The sequence below is a fragment of the Salvelinus fontinalis genome, chromosome 28 (assembly GCF_029448725.1).
Source record: "Salvelinus fontinalis isolate EN_2023a chromosome 28, ASM2944872v1, whole genome shotgun sequence".
Classification (NCBI taxonomy): Eukaryota; Metazoa; Chordata; class Actinopteri; order Salmoniformes; family Salmonidae; genus Salvelinus; species Salvelinus fontinalis.
The window spans coordinates 20,812,694-20,836,857 of NC_074692.1; the positions used below are offsets into that span (position 1 = coordinate 20,812,694).

At 47.8% G+C, this 24,164-nt stretch overlaps 1 protein-coding gene across 4 annotated transcripts in view; it reads left to right on the forward strand.

Annotated features, from left to right (window-relative positions):
• The window catches only part of LOC129826354 (RILP-like protein 1), a 39,879-nt gene that overhangs the window by 8,431 nt on the left and 7,284 nt on the right, over positions 1-24,164 (forward strand). For all 4 annotated transcript variants that reach the window (XR_008755023.1, XM_055886987.1, XM_055886986.1 and 1 more), the window contains exons 3-5: positions 21,034-21,152; positions 21,369-21,644; positions 21,896-22,182. Coding sequence is in view for 3 of the 4 variants with exons in the window: in XM_055886987.1 (XP_055742962.1) it covers positions 21,034-21,152; positions 21,369-21,644; positions 21,896-22,182 (682 nt within the window). In the remaining variant the exon portion in view is untranslated. The remainder of the gene's footprint in view (positions 1-21,033; positions 21,153-21,368; positions 21,645-21,895; positions 22,183-24,164) is intronic.

Below are 24,164 nucleotides of genomic sequence, written 5' to 3' on the forward strand. Positions count from 1 at the left end.
TGAAGTTTTCGATTATCACGGACTTATCAGTGGTGACCGTGTTATCTAGCCTCAGTGCAGTGGGCAGCTGGGAGGAGGTGCTCTTGTTTTCCATGGACTTTACAGTATCACAGAACTTTTTGGAGTTAGAGCTACAGGATGCAAATTTCTGCTTGAAAAAGCTGGCCTTTGCTTTCCTGACTGACTGCGTGTATTGGTTCCTGACTTCCCTGAACAGTTGCATATCACGGGGGCTCTTCGATGCTATCGCAGTTCGCCACAGGATGTTTTTGTGCTGGTCGAGGGCAGTCAGGTCTGGAGTGAACCAAGGGCTATATCTGTTCTTGGTTCTGCATTTTTTGAACGGAGCATGCTTGTCTAATATGGTGAGGAAGTAACTTTTAAAGAATGACCAGGCATCCTCAACTGACGGGATGAGGTCAATATCCTTCCAGGGTACCCGGGCCAGGTCGATTAGAAAGGCCTGCTCGCAGAAGTGTTTCAGGGAGCGTTTGACAGTGATGAGGGGTGGTCGTTCGACCGTGGACCCGTGGCGGATACAGGCAATGAGGCAGTGATCGCTGAGATCTTGATTGAAGACAGCAGAGGTGTATTTGGAGGGCAAGTTGGTCAGGATAATGTCTATTAGGGTGCCCATGTTTACGGATTTGGGGTTGTACCTGGTGGGTTCCTTGATGATTTGTGTGAGATTGAGGGCATCAAGCTTAGATTGTAGGACTGCCGGGGTGTTAAGCATATCCCAGTTTAGGTCACCTAACAGAACAAACTCTGAAGCTAGATGGGGAGCGATCAATTCACAGATGGTGTCCAGGGCACAGCTGGGAGCTGAGGGGGGTCGGTAGCAGGCGGCAACAGTGAGAGACTTATTTCTGGAGAGATTAATTTTTAAAATTAGAAGTTCAAACTGTTTGGGCATAGACTTGGAAAGTATGACAGAACTTTGCAGGCTATCTCTGCAGTAGATAGAACTGCCAAAGGGGGAGGAGTTGCAATCTTGACGGAAAGTGTTATAGTTGGGTATGGAAATCTCAGAGTTTTTGGTGGCCTTCCTAAGCCAGGATTCAGACACGGCAAGGACATCAGGGTTGGCAGAGTGTGCTAAAGCGGTGAGTAAGGCAAACTTAGGCAGGAGGCTTCTGATGTTGACATGCATGAGGCCAAGGCTTTTTCGATCACAGAAGTCAACAAATGAGGGTGACTGGGGACATGCAGGGCCTGGGTTTACCTCCACATCAACCGAGGAACAGAGGAGCAGTAGGATGAGGGTGCGGCTAAAGGCTATCAAAACTGGTCGCCTAGAGCGTTGGGGACAAGGAATAAAAGGAGCAGATTTATGGGCGTGGTAGAATAGATTCTGGGCATAATGTGCAGACCAGGGTATGGTGGGGCACGGGTACAGCGGAGGCAAGCCCAGGCACTGGGTGATGATAAGAGAGGTTGTATCTCTGGACATGCTGGTCTCAATGGGTGAGGTCACCGCATGTGTGGGGGGTGGGACAAAGGAGGTATCAGAGGTACGGAGAGTGGAACTACGGGGTCCATTGCAAACCAAAACAATGATAACTAGCCTGAACAACAGTATGCAAGGCATATTGATATTTGAGAGAGACATACAATAAGGCATAAAGTGATTGCAGGTCATGATTGGGAGAGCTAGCTAAAACAGCAGGTCAGATAACAGCAGCTAGTCGGCTAACACAGCAACAGAAGGTAAAAAATGGCGACGACTGGGCAGAGAGGGTCGGATTAACTACACACAGATCCTGAGTTAAGGCACAGAGCCGACAGATAAAACACAAATAAACAGAATGGAGTACCGTGAATTAATGGACAGTCAAGCAGGCATAAGCTATGTAGCCAAGTGATCATAGTGTCCAGGGGCCAGCCGTAGATGAAGTAGTGAGGCCTCCACTAAGCTAGCCCGCGTCGTTTAAAGTTAGTAGCCCGGGGGGGTGGTCTGCTCAGACGGAGGCCGGTTGAGGGCACAGCGGATGGGGTATTTGTCTGCAGACCAGACGTGGTCGTGTCGACAGAGAATCCAAGCCGGATGGCGGTGGCGAAAGAGAGGTTGTGAGTTGTAGAATTGTGTTTGCTAACTGGTGCTAGCTTCGTGATTCAGACAGCTAGTCATGGGTAGCAAGCTAGCAGAAGATGGAGGTCTGTTTTTAGCCACGCCGTGCAATTCCGTCGGTAGATTAGTGGGGTTCCGTGTGGTAGAGGGGACCAATCCAGTTGTCAAAATAGTTATAGTGGCCTAAGAAGATTGTTCGATAGACCTGTTCAGATAGCAGCCGATATGCTCAAGACAGCTAACGATTAGCGGGCCGCAGTTAGTATATGGACGTTCAGGTTACGTCGCGATGGAGGGGCCGGTTGAAATACTCCCTCGGGTAGATAACGTCGGTATCCCAGTCGTGAAGGCCCGGTGGGGCTCCGCATCGGCAGTAAAACGGGTCCGGATAGGTGATTGTAGCCCAGGAGTGGCTGATGGCACTCTTCAGCTGGCTAGTTCCGGGATAATTGGTGTTTGCTCCGGAATTGATGTTAGCCGATAGACACTCGGATAGCAGCTAGTTAGCTGCAAGATCCAGGTGTAAATGTCCAGAGCTTGAGGTAAAAATCCGGGGATAAGGAGAGAAAAATAGGTCTGGTATGCTCTGGTCTGAGTCGCGTTGTACAAAACTGGCAATAGTTTTCCGAGCTAAAGGATAGCTGATGAGCGCTAGCTGTGGTTAGCTGAACTATTAACGTTAGCTACTAACGTTAGCTTGTGAGCTGGCTAACTTCTGGTTAGCTTGTTAGCTTCTGTTGTAGATTTCGGATACGAGGTGAATAATACTTTTGAGGAAGAAAAAAAACAGATCCGCACCACATTTGGTGAGGTGGGTTGCAGGAGAGTGTTTTGAAGTTGAGTTTTTAAGAAGAAAATAATATATATATAAAAAAGATATGCGAAGAAAAATATATATACACGGGACAAGACAAGGACAATGGACATCTGACTGCTACGCCATCTTGGATGACCAGTGAGATATACCTGCTGGAGCGCGTGCTACGGGTGGGTGCTGCTATGGTGACCAGTGAGCTGACATAAGGCGGGGCTTTACCTAGCAAAGACTTATAGATGACCTGGAGCCAGTGGGTTTGGCAATGAATATGAAGCGAGGGCCAGCCAACGAGAGCATACAGGTCGCAGTGGTGGGTAGTATATGGGGCTTTGGTGACAAAACGGATGGCACTGTGATAGACTACATCCAATTTGCTGAGTAGAGCGTTGGAGGCTACTTTGTAAATGACATGGCCGAAGTCAAGGATCGGTAGGATAGTCAGTTTTACGAGGGTATGTTTGGCAGCATGAGTGAAGGATGCGTTGTTGCGGAATAGGAAGCCGTTTCTAGATTTAGTTTTGGATTGGAGATGCTTAATGTGAGTCTGGAAGGAGAGTTTACAGTCTAACCAGACACCTCGGTATTTGTAGTTGTCCACATATTCTAAGTCAGAACCGTCCAGAGTAGTGATGCTAGACGGGAAGGCGGGTGCGAGCAGCGATCGGTTGAAGAGCATGCATTTAGTTTTACTTGCATTTAAGAGCAGTTGGCCACGGAATGAGTGTTGTATGGCATTGAAGCTCGTCTGGAAGTTTAACACAGTGTCCAAAGAAGGGCCAGAAGTATACAGAATGGTGTCGTCTGCGTAGAGGTGGATCAGAGAATCACCAGCAGCAAGAGCGACATTGATGTATACAGAGAAAAGAGTCGGCCTGAGAATTGAACCCTGTGGCACCCCCATAGAGACTGCCAGAGGTCTAGATAACAGGCCCTCCAATTTGACACACTGAACTCTGAGAAGTAGTTGGTGAACCAGGCGAGGCAGTCATTTGAGAAACCAAGGCTATTAAGTCTGCCGATAAGATTGCGGTGATTGACAGAGTCGAAAGCTTTGGCCAGGTCGATGAAGACGGGTGCACAGTACTGTCTTTTATCTATGGCGGTTAAGATAACATTTAGGACCTCGAGCGTGGCTGAGGTGCACCCATGACCAGCTCGGAAACCAGATTGCATAGTGGAGAAGGTACGGTGAGATTCGAAATAGTCGGTGATCTGTTTGTTATTTTTTATTTTATTTTTTTTAATTTTTATCCCATTTTTCTCCCCAATTTTTCGTGGTATCCAATCGCTAGTAATTACTACATTGTCTCATCGCTACAACTCCCGTACGGGCTCGGGAGAGACGAAGGTCGAAAGCCATGCGTCCTCCGAAGCACAACCCAACCAGCCGTACTGCTTCTTTAACACAGCGCGCCTCCAACCCGGAAGCCAGCCGCACCAATGTGTCGGAGGAAACACCGTGTACCTGGCCCCCTTGGGTGGCGCGCACTGCGCCCGGCCCGCCACAGGAGTCGCTGGAGCGCGATGAGACAAGGATATCCCTACCGGCCAAACCCTCCCTACCCCGGACGACGCTATGCCAATTGTGCGTCGCCCCACGGACCTCCCGGTCGCGGCCTGTTAACTTGGCTTTCGAAGACCTTAGAAAGGCAGGGTAGGATAGATATAGGTCTGTAACAGTTTGAGTCTAGAGTGTCTCTGTCGTGTCTTTGACTATGCCAGATTAATTGCTATGACATGCTATTCTATAAAATAATTTCTCCGTAATTAATATTACCTGATTGAACTAATCATTACATTTTTTTTACATTTAAGTCATTTAGCAGACGCTCTTATCCAGAGCGACTTACAAATTGGTGCATTCACCTTATGACATCCAGTGGAACAGCCACTTTACAATAGTGCATCTAAATCTTTTAAGGGGGGGGTGTCAGAAGGATTGCTTTATCCTATCCTAGGTATTCCTTAAAGAGGTGGGGTTTCAGGTGTCTCCGGAAGGTGGTGATTGACTCCGCTGTCCTGGCGTCGTGTGGGAGTTTGTTCCACCATTGGGGGCCAGAGCAGCGAACAGTTTTGACTGGGCTGAGCGGGAACTGTACTTCCTCAGTGGTAGGGAGGCGAGCAGGCCAGAGGTGGATGAACGCAGTGCCCTTGTTTGGGTGTAGGGCCTGATCAGAGCCTGAAGGTACTGAGGTGCCGTTCCCCTCACAGCTCCGTAGGCAAGCACCATGGTCTTGTAGCGGATGCGAGCTTCAACTGGAAGCCAGTGGAGAGACCGGAGGAGCGGGGTGACGTGAGAGAACTTGGGAAGGTTGAACACCAGACGGGCTGCGGCGTTCTGGATGAGTTGTAGGGGTTTAATGGCACAGACAGGGAGCCCAGCCAACAGCGAGTTGCAGTAATCCAGACGGGAGATGACAAGTGCCTGGATTAGGACCTGCGCCGCTTCCTGTGTGAGGCAGGGTCGTACTCTGCGGATGTTGTAGAGCATGAACCTACAGGAACGGGCCACCGCCTTGATGTTAGTTGAGAACGACAGGGTGTTGTCCAGGATCACGCCAAGGTTCTTAGCGCTCTGGGAGGAGGACACAATGCAGTTGTCAACCGTGATGGCGAGATCATGGAACGGGCAGTCCTTCCCCGGGAGGAAGAGCAGCTCCGTCTTGCCGAGGTTCAGCTTGAGGTGGTGATCCGTCATCCACACTGATATGTCTGCCAGACATGCAGAGATGCGATTCGCCACCTGGTCATCAGAAGGGGGAAAGGAGAAGATTAATTGTGTGTCGTCTGCATAGCAATGATAGGAGAGACCATGTGAGGTTATGACAGAGCCAAGTGACTTGGTGTATAGCGAGAATAGGAGAGGGCCTAGAACAGAGCCCTGGGGGACACCAGTGGTGAGAGCGCGTGGTGAGGAGACAGATTCTCGCCACGCCACCTGGTAGGAGCGACCTGTCAGGTAGGACGCAATCCAAGCGTGGGCCGCGCCGAAGATGCCCAACTCGGAGAGGGTGGAGAGGAGGATCTGATGGTTCACAGTATCGAAGGCAGCCGATAGGTCTAGAAGGATGAGAGCAGAGGAGAGAGAGTTATCTTTAGCAGTGCGGAGCGCCTCCGTGATACAGAGAAGAGCAGTCTCAGTTGAATGACTAGTCTTGAAACCTGACTGATTTGGATCAAGAAGGTCATTCTGAGAGAGATAGCAGGAGAGCTGGCCAAGGACGGCACGTTCAAGAGTTTTGGAGAGAAAAGAAAGAAGGGATACTGGTCTGTAGTTGTTGACATCGGAGGGATCGAGTGTAGGTTCATGTAAATGAATGTAAATGTAAATGTTGTAAATGTAAATGTTAATTAACTAGAGAGGGACACCACGAAAGAATATTTATAGAGCTGTTATCTTTCGAATAAACTCTTAAAGATTTAGTAAGATTTTACATCCATAAGTCACATTAATCGTCATTTTATTCAGTCTCATCTGAAAGTTGTAAATCCTTAGTTATCTGCAAGAATCCTGGCTAACAAGTTGAATCAGCAATACAAAATTGGGTTTAATTATTTAGTTACTAAATACCTAACTAATCACACAGAATCACACATATACAATTAAATCATAACTTGATCACAAATTACGTCATACAGAAAAACGTCCCTAGCGGGCGGAATAGATATGACAGCTTGTTACACAAAGGGAAGGGGTTGAGTCCTAGTGAAAGAGCGGGAGACGAACATAGGCGAGCTGTGCTATCGTAAATACAGTATCTTATGCATTCTAAATTACCGCCCATTTGAAGAGGAAAATGCAATCAATATTTACTCTGAGCTGCGCTTCAGTAGGTTGGTGGTAGATGGACCGTGTCGCCAACCCGAGTCCTCTGTCCTTTGAAGAATGTCTCTGGTAGTCACGGGATACGTTGGAGTAACGTTGGTGTAGTAGACGGGATACTTGGACTGTCCTTCCTAACCTGCGTTTAGCTGTTCCTAACTCAACGGCTAGGAGATATCACTTCTGTAGTGAATACGAGTTCAAAGTTCATACCATTCACAATCAAAGTCCATGCTGATGTTGGCTTCATCTGTAGTTATTATCTGAACCATTCTGACACGTGACCGTCATCCTGGTGTACCCGGAACAGGAAGTTATATTCTTGTTCTTGGCTTTTATAGTGGAGGGAGAGGGGTGTGTCTGAAAAGTTTATAACCCATGCCTCTTCACAGGGGTGGACCACTGTGAGCAGAGGAAAACTTATGAAAGCACAGATCTCTCATTTGGAAGCTAAAATTACATTTCACCTCTTCACAAATAATGTCATATTCAAACATTTGAATTAAACAACAATTCCATGTGAATCCGATACCTCTGACGTTTAGACTTTCCACAGTAGAGTTTATGTCATTCTATCATTGATGAGAATGTGTCAGAGGGCAACCGAACTGACATAATATACCTTAAGTACCACCGCATATGTTCAGCTTGTCGGATTACCAGAATATAGTTCATTTCCCCCAACTTCTGATGTTACCCAGAATCTCTATGTTAACCAAGGGGTTTTCTTATGTCACATCAGTTATAGTAGGGAGAGAGAAAAAGGGGGAAAGAGGTATTTATGACTGTCATAAACCTACCCCCAACCCAACGTCATGACATCTCCGATGACCGCGGCAGCTTTCCAATCTTTAGGGATCTCAGACGATACGAAAGAGAGGTTGAACAGGCTAGTAATAGGGGTTGCAACAATTGTGGCGGCTCATTTTAGAAAGAGAGGGTCCAGGTTGTCTAGCCCAGCTGATTTGTAGGGGTCCAGATTTTGCAGCTCTTTCAGAACATCAGCTATCTGGATATGGGTGAAGGAGAAATGGGGGAGGCTTGGGCAAGTTGCTGTGGGAGGTGCAGAGCTGTTGACCGGGGTAGGGGTAGCCAGGTGGAAAGCATGGCCAGCCGTTGAAAAATTATTATTGAAATTCTTGATTATCGTAGATTTATCGGTGGTTACAGTTTCTCCTAGCCTCAGTGCAGTGGGCAGCTGGGAGGAGGTGCTCTTATTCTCCATGGACTTTAGTGTCCCAGAACTTTTTTGAGTTTGTGCTACAGGATGCAAATTTCTGTTTGAAAAAGCTAGCCTTTGCTTTCCTAACTGCCTGTGTATATTGGTTCCTAACTTCCCTGAAAAGTTGCATATCGTGGGGGCTATTCGATGGTAATGCAGTATGCCACAGGATGTTTTTGTGCTGGTCATGGGCAGTCAATTCTGGAAGGAACCAAGGGCTATATTTGTTCTTAGTTCTACAGTTTTTGAATGGGGCATGCTTTTTTAAGATGGTGAGGAAGCACTTTTAAAGAATAGCCAGGCATCCTCTACAGACGGAATGAGGTCAATATCCTTCCAGGATACCCGGGCCAGGTCGATTTAGAAAGGCCTGCTCGCTGAAGTGTTTTAGGGAGCGTTTGACAGTGATGAGGGGTGGTCATTTGACCGCGGACCCTTACGGACACAGCCAATGAGGCAGTGATTGCTGAGATCCTGGTTGAAGACAGCAGAGGTGTATTTAGAGGGCAAGTTGGTCAGGATGATATCTATGAGGTTGCCTGTGTTTATGGATTTAGGGTTGTATCTAGTAGGTTCCTTGATATTTTGTGTGAGATTGAGGGCATCTAGCTTAGATTGTAGGATGGCCGGGGTGTTAAGCATATCACAGTTTAGGCCACCTAACAGTACAAACTCTGAAGAAAAATGGGGGGCAATTAATTCACATATGGTGTCAAGGGCACAGCTGGTGGCTGAGGGGGGGTCTATAACAGGAGACAACAGTGAGAGATTTGGATTTTGGATTTTAAAAAGTAGAAGCTCGAACTGTTTGGGCACAGACCTGGATAGCATGACAGAACTCTGCAGGCTATCTCTGCTTTCGATTGAAACTCCACCCCCTTTGGCAGTTCTAACTTGGTGGAAAATGTTGTAGTTGGGAATGGAAATGTCAGAATTTTTTGTGGCCTTCCTAAGCCAGGATTCAGACACGGCTAGAACATCAGGGTTGGCGGAGTGTGCTAAAGCAGTGAATAAAACAAACTTAGGGAGGAGGCTTCTGATGTTAACATGCATGAAACCAATTATTTTACGGTCACAGAAGTCAACAAAAGATAGCGCCTGGGGAATAGGAGTGGAACTAGGGGCTACAGGGCCTGGATTAACCTCTACATCAGCAGAGGAACAGAGGAGGAGTAGGAAAAGGGTACGGCTAAAGGCTATAAGAACTGGTTGTGTAGTGCGTTGGGGACAGAGAATAAAAGGAGCAGATTCCTGGGCATGGTAGAATAGATTCAGGGCATAATGTACAGCCAAGGGTATGGTAGGATGTGAGTACAGTGGAGGTAAACCTTGGCGTTGAGTGATGATGAGAGAGGTTTCGTCTCTGGAGGCACCAGTTAAGCCAGGTGAGGTCTCCGCATGTGTGTGGGGTGGGACAAAAGAGCTAAGGCATTTTGAGCGGGACTGAGGGCTCTACAGTGAAATTAAACCGTAAGAACTAGCCAAGACAGCAGTAGACAAGGCATATTGGCATTAGAGAGAGGCATAAAGCAAACACAGGTTGATCAGGAGAGCTAAGACAACAACGGGTAAATGTCGATGAATGGGCTGAGCGGGTTAGTTAGGTACATACAGGACCTGAGTTCGAAGCTGGGGCCGACAGGTAAACAAAGTTAGGTACTGTGTTATTGAAACAGTCCAGGGGGTGTCAGCTGTGTAGCCGAGTGATCATAAGGTCAAAAGAGCAGCAATAGGTGAGTCAGGGTGGCGTTCGGTAGTCACTACTACGCTAGGCAAGCAGGGTACACAGCGTTCAGAAAAGCTAGTGGGCCGGGGCTAGTAAATGGTTCTTCGGCGACATCGTAACCGAATCGCCTGTTGATTCGTCAGTAGACCAGTCGTGATGGATCAGCGGGGCTCCGTGTCGGCATTAAAAGGGTCCAGGCCAATTGGCAAAATAGGTATTGTAGCCCAAGAATTGGCTGAAGGACCTCTCCGGCTAGCCGAGAGATGGGCCTAGCTCGAGGCTAGCTGGTTCTTGCTTTGGGACAGAGATGTTAGCCTGGAGTAGCCACTTGAATAGCAGCTAGCTAGCTGCGATGATCTGTTGTAAAGGTTCAGAGCTTGCTGTAGGAATCCGAAGATGTGGTCGAGAAAGCAGTCCGATATGCTCTAGGTTGATATCACGCTGTGCAGACTGGCAGGAATTGACCCGGGCTGTGGCTGGCTGATGTCCAAGTTAACGGCGATGACTGCTATGTAACGGCTTTCCTCCTCCTCTTCTGATGAATCGAAGGGATCGAACCAAAATGCAGCTGAGTTTGTTGACATGATTTATTAAAGAAAAAAACACGAACTCGACTATACACTAACAAAACAAATAAACGGTGTAGACAGATCTGAACGACGGACTCACATAAAACACGAGAACGCACGAACAGGGAAAAAAGCCTACACATAAATGACACTGAACAAACAAACCGAAACCAGTCCCGTGTGGCGCAACGACATACACAAACACAGGAGACAATCACCCACCACGAACACTGTGAAAACACCTACCTAAATATGACTCTTAATTAGAGGAACGCCAAACACCTGCCTCTAATTAAGAGCCATACCAGGCAACCCATAAACCAACATAGAAACAGAAAACATAGAATGCCCACCCAACCTCACGTCCTGATCAACTAACACATATAACAAACTAACAGAAATAGGTCAGGAACGTGACATAACCCCCCCCCATAAGGTGCGAACTCCGGGCGCACCAGCACAAAGTCTAGGGGAGGGTCTGGGTGGGCATCTGACCACGGTGGTGGCTCAGGCTCCGGGCGAGGTCCCCACCCCACCATAGTCAATCCCAGCTTCCATCTCCCCCTATGAATGTCCACCCTCATCTTACCCCCACAAAATCCTTTTGGTAACATCAACAACCGGGGCAGCACCGGGACAGAGGGATAGATCAAGACAGAGGGGTAGATCAGGATATAGAGGTAGCTCAGGATAGAGAGGGAGATCAGGATAGAGGGGCAACTCCGGACTGAAAGGCAGCTCCGGACAGAGAGACGGTGGTATGAGGAGGCAGCAAGGAGACGTGGCTGGAAGCCCGAGAGGAGACCCCAAAAATTTATTGGGGGGGGGCTAAGAGGTAGTGGGCCAAGGGCAGGTAGGAGACCTGCGCCCACTTCCCAGGCTTACCGTGGAGAGCGGGAGTACGGGCATGCGCCGTGTTACGCAGTAGAGCGCACGGTGTCTCCTGTACGAGTGCATAGCCCAGTGCGGGTTATTCCACCTCCCCGCACTGGTAGGGCTAGATTGGGCATTGAGCCAGGTGTCATGAGGCCGGCTCAACGCGTCTGGTCTCCAGTGCGTCTCCTCGGGCCGGCTTACATGGCACCAGCCTTACGCATGGTGTCCCCGGTTCGCCTACATAGCCCGGTGCGGGTTATTCCACCTCCCCGCACTGGTCGGGCGACGGGGAGCATTCAACCAGGTAAGGTTGGGCAGGCTCGGTGCTCAAGGGAGCCAGTACGCCTTCACGGTCCGGTATTTCCGGCACTACCTCCCCGCCCCAGCCCAGTACCACCAGTGCCTACACCACGCACCAGGCTTCCAGTGCGTTTCCAGAGCCCTGTTCCTCCTCCACGCACTCTCTCTATGGTGCGTGTCTCCAGCCCGGTGCCTCCAGTTCCGGCACCACGCACTAAGCCACCTGTGCGTCTCCAGAGCCCTGTACACACTGTTCCTTCTCCCCGTACTCGTCCTGAGGTGCGTGCCCTCAGCCCAGTACCACCAGTGCCTCCTCCACGCACTCTCCCTATGGTGCGTGTCTCCAGCCCAGTGCCTCCAGTTCCGGCACCGCGCACTAAGCCACATGTGCGTCTCCTAAGTCCTGTGCACACTGTTTCTCCCCGCACTCGTCCTGAGGTGCGTGCCCTCAGTCCGGTACCACGCACCAGGAGTATAGTGCGCTTCGAGAGGTCAGTGTGTCCTGTCCCTGCTCCCCGCACTAGGCTTGAAGTGTGTGTCCTCAGTCAGGTGCCTCCAGTTCCGGCACCACGCACCAAGCCTACAGTGCGTCCCAGCCGGCCAGAGTCTGCCGTCTGCCCAACGGCGCATGAACTGCCTGTCTGCCATGAGCCTGCTAAGCTGCCCGTCTGCCATGAGCCTACAGAGCCTTCCGCCAGACAGGAGCAGCCAGAGCCTTCCGCCAGACAGGTGCAGTCTGAGCCATCCGTCTCCGCAGCGCCATCTGAGCCATCCGTCTCCCCAGCGCCATCTGAGCCATCCGTCTCCCCAGCGCCATCTGAGCCATCTGTCTCCCCAGCGCCGTCTGAGCCATCTGTCTCCCCAGCGCCGTCTGAGCCATCTGTCTCCCCAGCGCCGTCTGAGCCATCCGTCTGTCCTGAGCCATTAGAGCCGCCCGTCTGTCCCGAGCCGTCAGAGCCGATAGTCAGTCAGGAGCCGCTAGAGCCAGTTATCAGTCAGGATCTGCCAGAGCCGCCAACCAGACAGGATCTGCCAGAGCCGCCAACCAGACAGGATCTGCCAGAGCCGCCAACCAGACAGGATCTGCCAGAGCCGCCAACCAGACAGGATCTGCCAGAGCCGCCAACCAGACAGGATCTGCCAGAGCCGCCAACCAGACAGGATCTGCCAGAGCCGCCAACCAGACAGGATCTGCCAGAGCCGCCAACCAGACAGGATCTGCCAGAGCCGCCAACCAGACAGGATCTGCCAGAGCCGCCAACCAGACAGGATCTGCCAGAGCCGCCAACCAGACAGGATCTGCCAGAGCCGCCAACCAGACAGGATCTGCCAGAGCCGCCAACCAGACAGGATCTGCCAGAGCCGCCAACCAGACAGGATCTGCCAGAGCCGCCAACCAGACAGGATCTGCCAGAGCCGCCAACCAGACAGGATCTGCCAGAGCCGCCAACCAGACAGGATCTGCCAGAGCCGTCAGCGAGCCATGAGCGTCCAGAGCCGTCAGCGAGCCATGAGCGTCGAGAGCCGTCAGCCAGCCATGAGCGTCGAGAGCCGTCAGCCAGCCATGAGCGTCGAGAGCCGTCAGCCAGCCATGAGCGTCGAGAGCCGTCAGCCAGCCATGAGCGTCGAGAGCCGTCAGCCAGCCATGAGCGTCGAGAGCCGTCAGCCAGCCATGAGCGTCGAGAGCCGTCAGCCAGCCATGAGCGTCGAGAGCCGTCAGCCAGCCATGAGCGTCGAGAGCCGTCAGCCAGCCATGAGCGTCGAGAGCCGTCAGCCAGCCATGAGCGTCGAGAGCCGCCAGCCAGCCATGAGCGTCGAGAGCCGCCAGCCAGCCATGAGCGTCGAGAGCCGTCAGCCAGCCATGAGCGTCGAGAGCCGTCAGCCAGCCATGAGCGTCGAGAGCCGTCAGCCAGCCATGAGCGTCGAGAGCCGTCAGCCAGCCATGAGCGTCGAGAGCCGTCAGCCAGCCATGAGCGTCGAGAGCCGTCAGCCAGCCATGAGCGTCGAGAGCCGTCAGCCAGCCATGAGCGTCGAGAGCCGTCAGCCAGCCATGAGCGTCGAGAGCCGTCAGCCAGCCATGAGCGTCGAGAGCCGTCAGCCAGCCATGAGCGTCGAGAGCCGTCAGCCAGCCATGAGCGTCGAGAGCCGTCAGCCAGCCATGAGCGTCGAGAGCCGTCAGCCAGCCATGAGCGTCGAGAGCCGTCAGCCAGCCATGAGCGTCGAGAGCCGTCAGCCAGCCATGAGCGTCCAGAGCCGTCAGCCAGCCATGAGCGTCCAGAGCCGTTAGCCAGTCATGAGCTGTCCCTTAGCCCGGAGCGGCTATTTACCCAGAACTGCCCCTCAGTCCAGAGCTGTCTCTCTGTCCGGAGCTGCCTTTCAGTCCGGAGTTGCCCCTCTATCCTGATCTCCCTCTCTATCCTGAGCTACCTCTATATCCTGATCTATCCCTCTGTCTTGAGCTATCCCTCTGTCTTGATCTATCCCTCTGTCCCGGTTCTGCCCCTGTTGTTGATGTTACCAAGAGGATTTTGTGGGGGTAAGATGAGGGTGGACATTCATAGGGGGAGATGGAAGCTGGGATTGACTATGGTGGGGTGGGGACCTCGCCCGGAGCCTGAGCCACCACCGTGGTCAGATGCCCACCCAGACCCTCCCCTAGACTTTGTGCTGGTGCGCCCGGAGTTCGCACCTTATGGGGGGGGTTATGTCACGTTCCTGACCTATTTCTGTTAGTTTGTTATATGTGTTAGTTGGTCAGGACGTGAGTTTGGGTGGGCATTCTATGTTTTCTGTTTCTATGTTGGTTTATGGGTTGCCTGGTATGGCTCTTAATTAGAGGCAGGTGTTTGGCGTTCCTCTAATTAAGAGTCATATTTAGGTAGGTGTTTTCACAGTGTTCGTTGTGGGTGATTGTCTCCTGTGTTTGTGTATGTCGTTACGCCACACGGGACTGGTTTCGGTTTGTTTGTTCAGTGTCATTTATGTGTAGGCTTTTTTCCCTGTTCGTGCGTTCTCGTGTGTTATGTGAGTCCGTCGTTCAGATCTGTCTACACCGTTTATTTGTTTTGTTAGTGTATTAGTCGAGTTCGTGTTTTTTCGTTAATAAATCATGTCTACAAACTCAGCTGCATTTTGGTTCGATCCCTGCTAGCCGTTACATGCTAGCAGTGACTAACTAGTTAGCTGGCTAGCTTCTGATGGGGGTTCCTGTTCTAAAGTGTAAAACAATAGCAGATCCATACCACATTGGGTGAGGTGGGTTGCAGGAGAGTATTTTCAGTCCGTAGATGGAAATTGAGCTAAAAAATATATACGAAGAAAACTATATATACATGGGACGGGACAAGACAAATAGACGTCTGACTGGCACGCCATCTTCAAATTTTCAATTCATATGATATGTTACGAATTACAATTCGTATTAAATGTTACGAATTGCAATTCCTACAATATATTACGAATAGCAATTCCAACAATATGTTAAGAATTTGCAAAACGTACAATATGTTACGAATTTGCAAAACATGTATGTTACAAATTCCAATTTGTTGTGGCTAACATTAACTTGGGGTGGCTAACGCTAACGTTAGCTAGCTGGCTAACTTTAGCTAGGCTAGGGGTTAAGCGTCGGAGTTAGGCTAAAGGGTTAAGGTTAGCGTTGGAGGAAGGGTTAGCTAAAAGGCTTAAGGTTAGGGGAAGGGTTAGCTAACATGTTAAATAGTTGCTAAAATGATAAAATTTGATGTGATTTGAACACCAGTCTGAATTAGCACCTTGTCAAAAACAGCACAAGTTATAACACAGGCCTGCATTCATATGTAACAGAGTTAAATGGATACTCTGGGATTTTGGCAATGAGGCCCTTTACCTAATTCCCCAGAGTCAGATGAATACGTGGATACCAATTTTGTGTCTCTGTCTAGTATGAAATAAATTGGAGGTTGTTTTGTGAGCCAAAGCTAACAATAACTTCCGGTCATTGCGCTAACCCAAGTTAGCAATTGCGCTAGCGCTTGTTAGCAACTTCCTTCAAACTGCACGGAGAGACACAAAAATGGTATCCAAACATAGATAAAGTGCCTCGTTGCCAAAATCCCGAAATATTCCTATAAGAATGTACCTTAAACTCACTCCACAACTAGCTTGAAATGTCACCAATGGAGCTGTCCAATTGGATCCTTTTTTTTTTTATAGCTCAGTCGGTTGGTATGTTGTCAAGGAAGGAGGTCACGTGTTCTAGCAAGGCAGAGGTCCTGGGTTAGAGCCTTGTGTGAGCCGAATCAGGAGGAAGCAGCCTACTCGCTAAGCAAGCAGCATGACGTCTGTTACACATAAGTTCTGTCATGAAAATTCTTACACAGGGACACTCAAAGTCAATCTTAAATGAATCATTGTTTATTGTCAGCAAGCTGGAGAGGTCACAGTCAAACTTGGATGCATAAAGTACCGGTCTGAAGTGAGCTATTAAAGGGACTTCCCTACATAGAGCCTTATATACGGCTACCTAAACCTACATAAACATGCTTAATTTGATTGCCCAAAATATGTTCTTGTAGGAACCATTCGGCCAGATGCCCCCCCTCTTATCTTGACCAGAAACAGGTAGGAACCAAGGATTGTTTATGACACCAAAGATAAGATGCACAAAGTAACATTTACTTTACAGTTCTATTTAAGTTACCAGTCAACTTCAATTAAACTCAAATTCTCAAATAGCCGCCTGTTCTTTTTTAACGGCACACGTTACTGCAAACCCATACGGAAAAGTAATATATTTATACAGTGTGTACTTATATACATATGTGTGGATACATATATAAGCATATATGGGCATGTATGTTTCCACCATATATGCCCATATAAACATAAGTAATATACATATATTGCCATATATTACTTTATCTTATGGGAATAAACATGTTTCAAATAAATGCTGGGTCTAAATTAATTGTTTACGAGGTTACTATGAATTGTTTTATGAGGTTTAATATTTGATTTGTTACATTAAATAATTCAGTTATGACTCCGTTTTTATCGGCAGTAAGCTGAGAACTGTTTGCTAACTGGCAAGCACAAAATCAGTCAACAACTTTGGGAGTACAGACCCTTAGAAATCATTTTGGGTTGTGATTAAAAACCTTGCCTGGTTAAATGGGACCACATTCTAAGCGTTCAGATTGGTCCCAGAAACCGATGGGTTGGGCCAGAGCCAGAACACACGTGGGTAAAGCAGCATTTTTAAAATTCGTCATTGGCTTTGATACTCTGATTGGTTAGAGACGATCCAATCGCTGATAACTGTTTTGTTCAAAACCCCTAATTTTGACATCACCACAAACAACTTCAACGATAGCAGTCTGACTGAAGTATTTAGAGAACGATAATATATATGCCATTTAGATGACACTTATCCAAAGTAACTTAGTCTTACGTGCGTACATTCTTCGTATGGGTGGCCCCAGTGGGAATTGAACCCACAAACCTGGCGTTGCAAGCGCCATGCTCTACTGATCCACAGAGGACCACTTATGTTATTCACAACAGTAGTTATAGTGATTAGGAACTTGGCAAGTCAATGTCATTTAGGGTGATTTAATTGTGCACTCCTACAATTAAACTCATGCCTCATAACAAGGTATATGTTTTGAGTGCAGAAGATCTGAGGTGATGTGTTATTGGTGTGTAACAGACAGAGCCGGAGAACATACACTACAGAAAGTAGAGCATTGCTGGCAACTCTGATCACTATGTCAGTGGCACGAACACCTGAATCTAAATCCAGTAGGAAGACGTGGTCAGGTGATGCACCATAAATGGGACTGATTTATACGTTGAAGTGTCATTTGACCTACATGCTACCAGGTGCCTCTGGAACATGCGTGTGTATGTTTTAGTGTGGGTGTTTGCATTTGATATCAGGTATTAGCATGTTATGCAGGGTGTGACAGGGACCCATCTCATTGTTTGTGTCTTGTGTTAATATTTTTTGTCTATCTCTGTATGTTTTGACAAAACAAAGCATTGCCCACGACAGATCAGATTTAACTTGCGTTCCTTTTGATGAGGGTTAGGTCTTATTTGACTTTTATAGGATGTGAATGAAGCCATGAGTCATCCTCCATCAGAAGTGTGATGTCAGGTTCTGCATGTGAGCCAAAATCTAATCTTTTAGTGTTTGTGTCCACTACATGTGTGAACATGCTGACATCAGAGACAGAGGAGGCAGTAAAGGGAACTATTTTAAAACCAGACAAATACAGCTCTTGTGCGAGCCTTTCATTGGACACCATGGCTATATTTACTCACAAGGCCAAAACACACACAGCCTAGAAACACTGATCAAATCAGGATGATCAAGCAGCTGTAAAACTGAACATATACGGACACATACAATTTCATGTATGCATGACATGAGAAAGCTCTGGTAGATATACTGCTGACTCAACATGCATTGTACAGTATGTGCTATTTAAGACTGAATTCCTTTGCCATTTACATAGTGTTATTGTCTCTTGGTAATACTCTGAATAAAACTACATAACAGCAGCATTAGTTCCACCTGTTACATCACCACAGTATGTGCAGATATACACTACCGTTCAAAAGTTTGGGGTCACTTAGAAATGTCTTTGTTTTTGAAAGAAAACATTTTGTCCATTTACAATAACTAATTGATCAGTAATACAGTTTAGACGTTGTAAATGACTATTGTAGCTGGAAACGGACAACTTAAAAAAAAAAAAAAAAGTAATATCTACATATGTGTTCCAATGGCACGTTGTGTTAGCTAATCCAAGTTTAATTTAATAAGGCTAATTGATCATTAGAAAACCCTTTTGCAATTATGTTAGCACAGCTGAAAACTGTTGTTCTGATTTAAAGAAGCAATAAAACTGGCCTTCTTTAGACTAGTTGAGTATCTGGAGCGTCAGCATTTGTAGATTCGCTTACAGGCTCAAAATGGCCATAAACAAAGAACTTTCTTCTGAAACTCGTCAGTCTATTCTTGTTCTGAGAAATGAAGGCTATTCCATGCGAGAAATTGCCAAGAAACTGAAGATCTCGTACAACGCTGTGTACTACTCCCTTCACAGAACAGGGCAAACTGGCTCCAACCAGAAGAGAAAGAGTGGGAGGCCCCGGTGCACAACTGAGCAAGAGGACAAGTACATTAGAGTGTCTAGTTTGAGAAACAGACACCTCACAAGTCCTCAACTGGCAGCTTCATTAAATAGTACCCGCAAAACACCAGTCTCAATGTAATGATGGAGCGGTGAGTTGGAAGCAGGTGAAAAGTTTTAATAAAACAACAAAACCAAGAACACGACACTAACATAAGGCAGAACACCGATCCACAAGAATAATACCAACCGGTGAGTGAACCTGGGAGAGTGACATAAAGGGGAGGAAATGACGGTAATGGAGTCCAGGTGTGAATCATAATGAATCACAGGTGTGTGTAATGATGAATCGCAGGACCGGTGGTTACTACTCTGGCGACGTCATACGCCGGAGGGGAGGACCAGACAGTACCCCCCCCCCCCCCCCCCCCCCCCCGACATGCGGCTCCGGCCGCATGTTTTAGCAAGTGGGCGATGGTGAAACGCGCCTTGAGACAAAAGGCCTCGTCGGCTGCTGGAGACCAAACCAACCTACGAGGCCCACCCTTGAGGAGAGAGGGGCGGCGACAGCACTGAAGTTCCTGATGAAGCGGCGATAAAAGTTGGCAAACCCCAAAAACCGTTGTAACCCCTTGATAGTGGTTGGGACTTGCCATGACCTTACCGCATCTACCTTCTTCACTCCCTCCATCCTCACTCCCTGCAGGCTGATTTGGTAGCCCAAGAAGGAGACAGCCCTCTGGTGGAATTGGCACTTCTCTGCCTTGACGAACAGGTGGTTAGCCAAGAGGCATTCCAGGACTGCTCGAACGTGAGTGATGTGATCCTCCAGGTTGGTCAAGAAGATCAGGATGTCATCGATGTACAAACACCTGACGTCCGAGCATGTCCCTGAACACCTCGTTGACAAATACCTGGAACACTGGGCATAACCAAGGGCATAACCAAGTACTTGTAGTGACCAAACATCGTGCTGAACGCAGTCTTCCACTCATCTCCTCCCGGATGCGAATGAGATTGTAGGCACTCCACAGGTCCAGTTTTGTGAAGAAACGGGCCACGCGGAGCTGCTCGATGGCTGACGGCAACAGCGGAAAGGGTAACGATACTTCGTGGTGATGTCATTGAGTCCACGGTAATCGATATAAGGGCGTAATCCACCCTCTTGGCCACGAAGAAGAAACCAGCTGATATGGACCTGCGGATGAAACCCTGTTGGAGCGCCTCTTGAATGTAGTGTTCCATGGCCTGCGTCTCAGCCACTGACAGAAGGTAGATGCGTCTGCGCGGAGGTGTAGCACCGGAAAACAGGTCAATGGCACAGTCCCAGGGGTGATGAGGGGGGAGACGGGTGGTGAGGGTCTTGGAGAATACCTCCCTTAGATCCTGATATTCCTCCGGGATGTTGGGCAGGAGGCCAAAGCACAAGAACAATACCAATTGGTGAGTGAACCTGGGAGAGTGACATATAAAGAGGAGGAAATTGTATAGGTAATGGAGTCCAGGTGTGAATCATAATGAATCACAGGTGCGCGTAATGATGAGTGCCAGGTGTGCGTAATGATGAATCCCAGGACCGGGGGTTAGTACTCTGGCAATGTCGTACGCCGGAGGGGAGGAGCAGACGTGACAATCAACAGTGAAGAGGCGACTCTGGGATGCTGGCCTTCTATGCAGAGTTGCAAAGAAAAAGCCATTTCTCAGACTGGCCAATAAAAATAAAAGATTAAGATGAGCAAAAGAACACAGACACTGGACAGAGGGACTCTGCCTAGAAGGTCAGCATCCCGGAGTCACCTCTTCACTGTTGAGACTGGTGTTTTGCTGGTACTATTTAATGAAGCTGCCAGTTGAGGACTTGAGGAGTCTCTTTCTCAAACTAGACACTCTAATGTACTTGTCCCCTTGCTCAGTTGTGCACCGGGGCCTCCCACTCCTCTTTCTATTCTGGTTAGAGCCAGAGAACTTCAGTTTCTTGGCAATTTCTCGCATGAAATAGCCTTCATTTCTCAGAACAAGAACAGACTGATGAGTTTCAGAAGAAAGTTCTTTGTTTCTGGTCATTTTGAGCCTGTAATCGAACCCACAAATGCTGATGCTCAACTACTCTAAAGAAGGCCAGTTTTATTGCTTCTTTAATCAGAACAACAGTTTTCAGCTGTGCTAACATAATTGCAAAAGGGTTTTCTAATGATCAATTAGCCTTTTAAAATTATGAACTGGATTAGCTAACACAACGTGCCATTGGAACACAGGAGTGACGGTTGCTGATAATGGGCCTATGTAGCCCATGTAGATATTCTATTAAAAATCAGCCGTTTCCAGCTACAATGGTAATTTACAACATTAACCATGTTTACACTGTATTTCTGATCAATTTGATGTTATTTTATTGGACAAAAAATTTGCTTTTAAAAAAACAAACAAAGTGACCCCAAACTTTTGAACGGTAGTGTATGTTTATGTGTTAATGCCTGTGTGGGCTGTATGTGTGTATATCTTGGACAGGTGTGTCAGAGAGAGAGTGTCAGGTGATGAAGAAGCTAAAGGAGGTGGTAGACAAACAGAGGGATGAGATCCGGGATAAGGACCATGATCTGAACCTCAAGAACGAGGACCTGGAGGCGGTGAGGCTTGTCTCTTTCCATCTAGTAGCATTCCACACTACCTGAACTACATAACACATCCCTCCTAGGCTTCCTACTGTCTGTAGCCTAATGCTTCAGCACATAGGTGTCTCGTCGAGGAGGACAACAACTTCCACCAACAATCTGGACACTGTTTCCATCAGTTCATTACAGACAAATGGGTAGGATTAAATGGACTCCTTCCTCCCCTTATAGCTTCAGCTACAGCAGCACCGTCTGATGAAGGTCAACCTGGACCTGCGGCACATGATCAGTGTGGTAGAGGCTCAGGGCAAGGCAGTGATCCAACAGAAGGTTGAGCTGGAGGCTATGTCCCAGGTGCGCCAGCAGGAGCTGGGGGCCCTGCGGCAGGAGGTGGCAAGGCTGAAGGAGGAGCGCAAAGAGTGGGAGCTGGACATGAAGAGGTCAGCCGAGGAGGTACCATCCCCATCAAAGGCTGTGATGACAGTGCTTACACCAGTGTCAGCCAAGGTAACCACAGCTACAACCCCCTACCTGATCAAGTCCATTACATTTCTCTTTAAGACACCATTACATATCTGTACGCATCACCTTATAGAGTTAAGAAGATTATACCCAAATTACAGGGTTTTAAGTTCCCTATTGACAAGAACACAATAACATGACATCCACCCAAGGCGGGTCAGTCAATCTTGTAGATTAGCCATTGAGTATCATTGCCACTGCTCACAAAGCATGTAAGTGACCATGCTATTTCCCAGATCCAGTCCTTGGTACCAGCATCAGCAGCCTCCATCGTACACAATTCTTTTTGGGCGGAATGCAGAAGTGACCATGAATTCCTGGCACAGTGCTTTGAGTCAGAAGAGAGCCCTCCTTTCCTCCCGCTGTGTGATGAGGAGCAAGAGGAGGAACCTGATGTCCTGGACCAGAAGGAGTCCGACAGGCCCCACTTCACCCTCGAGGAGCTACGGGACGTCCTGAAGGAGAGGAACGAACTCAAAGCTCAAGTGTTCATGCTGAGAGAGGAGCTCATCTATTACAAAAGGTTACATCGTATGACATCTGCTATGTGATAAAACAAAGTGAAAAAAAAAGAATAACCTGGAGTTGAGGGACTAGGGATTTATCATCACTTTTTAATACCCCTGTCTCAACTGAATCTTATGTTATTACTATACTGAACAAAAATATAAGCGCAACATGCAATAATTTCAAATATTTTACTGAGGAAATCAGTCAATTGAAATAAATAAATTAGACCCATATCTATGGATTTCACATGACTTGGAATACAGATATGCATCTGTTGGTCACAGATACCTTAAAAAAAAAGGTAGTGGCGTGGATCATAAAACCAGTCAGTATCTGGTGTGACCGCCATTTGCCTCATGCAGTGTGATCTCCTTCCCATAGATTTGATCAGGCTGTTGATTGTGGCCTGTTGTCCCACTCCTGTTCAATGGCTGTGCGAAGTTGCTGGATATTGGCCGGACCTGGAACATGCTGTTGTACACGTCGATCCAGAGCACCCCAAACATGCTCAACGGGTGACACATCTGAGTATGCAGGAAATGGAAGAACTGGATCATTTTCAGCTTCCAGGAATTGTGCACAAGTCCTTGCGACACGGGGCCATGCATTATCATGCTGAAACATGAGGTGATGGCGGTAGATGAATGGTATGACAATGGGCCTCAGTATCTCGTCACGGTATCTCTGTTGATTGAAATTGCCAATCGATAAAATACAATTGTGTTCATTGTCCAACGTTTATGCCTCCCCAAACCATAACCTCCCCACCACCATGGAGCACTCTGTTCACAACTTTGACATCAGCAGTCTGCTCGCCAACACGATGCCATACACATGATCTGCGGTTGTGATCCTGGTTGGACATACTGCCAAATTCTCTAAAACGACATTGGAGTTGGCTTATGGTAGAGAAATTAACATTGAATTCTCTGGCAACAGCTCTGGTAGACATTCCTAAAGTCAGCATGCCAAATGCACAATCCCTGAACTTGAGACATCTGTGGCATTGAGTTGTGACAAAACTGCACAATTTAGAGTGGCCTCTTATTGTCCCCAGCACAAGGTGCAGTAGTGCACCTGTGTAATGATTATTCTGTTTAATCAGCTTCTTGATATGCCACACCTGTCGGGTGGATGAATTATCTTGGCAAAGGATAAATGCTCACTAACCGGAATGTAAACAAATTTGTGCACAAAATTTGAGAGAAAAAAGCTTATTGTGCATATGGAACATTTCTGGGATCTTTTATTTCAAGCTCATGAAACATGGTAACAACACTTTACATGTCGCGTTTATATTTTTGTTCAGTGCACATGTACAGTTGAAGTCGGAAGTTTACATACACTTAGGTTGGAGTCATTAAAACTCGTTTTTCAACCACTCCACATATTACTTGTTAACAAACTATAGTTTTGGCAAGTCGGTTAGGACATCTACTTTATGCATGACACAAGTAATTTTTTCAACAATTGTTTACAGACAGATTATTTCACTTACACTGTATCACAATTCCAGTGGGTCAGACGTTTACATACACTACGTTGACTGTGCCTTTAAACAGCTTGGAAAATTCCAGAAAATGATGTCATGGCTTTAGAAGCTTCTGATAGGCTAATTGACATCATATGAGTCAATTGGAGGTGTACCTGTGTATGTACACTGCTCAAAAAAATAAAGGGAACACTTAAACAACACAATGTAACTAAGTCAATCACACTTCTGTGAAATCAAACTGTACACTTAGGAAGCAACACTGATTGACAATACATTTCACATGCTGTTGTGCAAATGGAATAGACAAAAGGTGGAAATTATAGGCAATTAGTAAGACACCCCCAAAAAAGGAATGGTTCTGCAGGTGGTGACCACACACCACTTCTCAGTTCCTATGCTTCCTGGCTGATGTTTTGGTCACTTTTGAATGCTGGCGGTGCTTTCACTCTAGTGGTAGCATGAGACGGAGTCTACAACCCACACAAGTGGCTCAGGTAGTG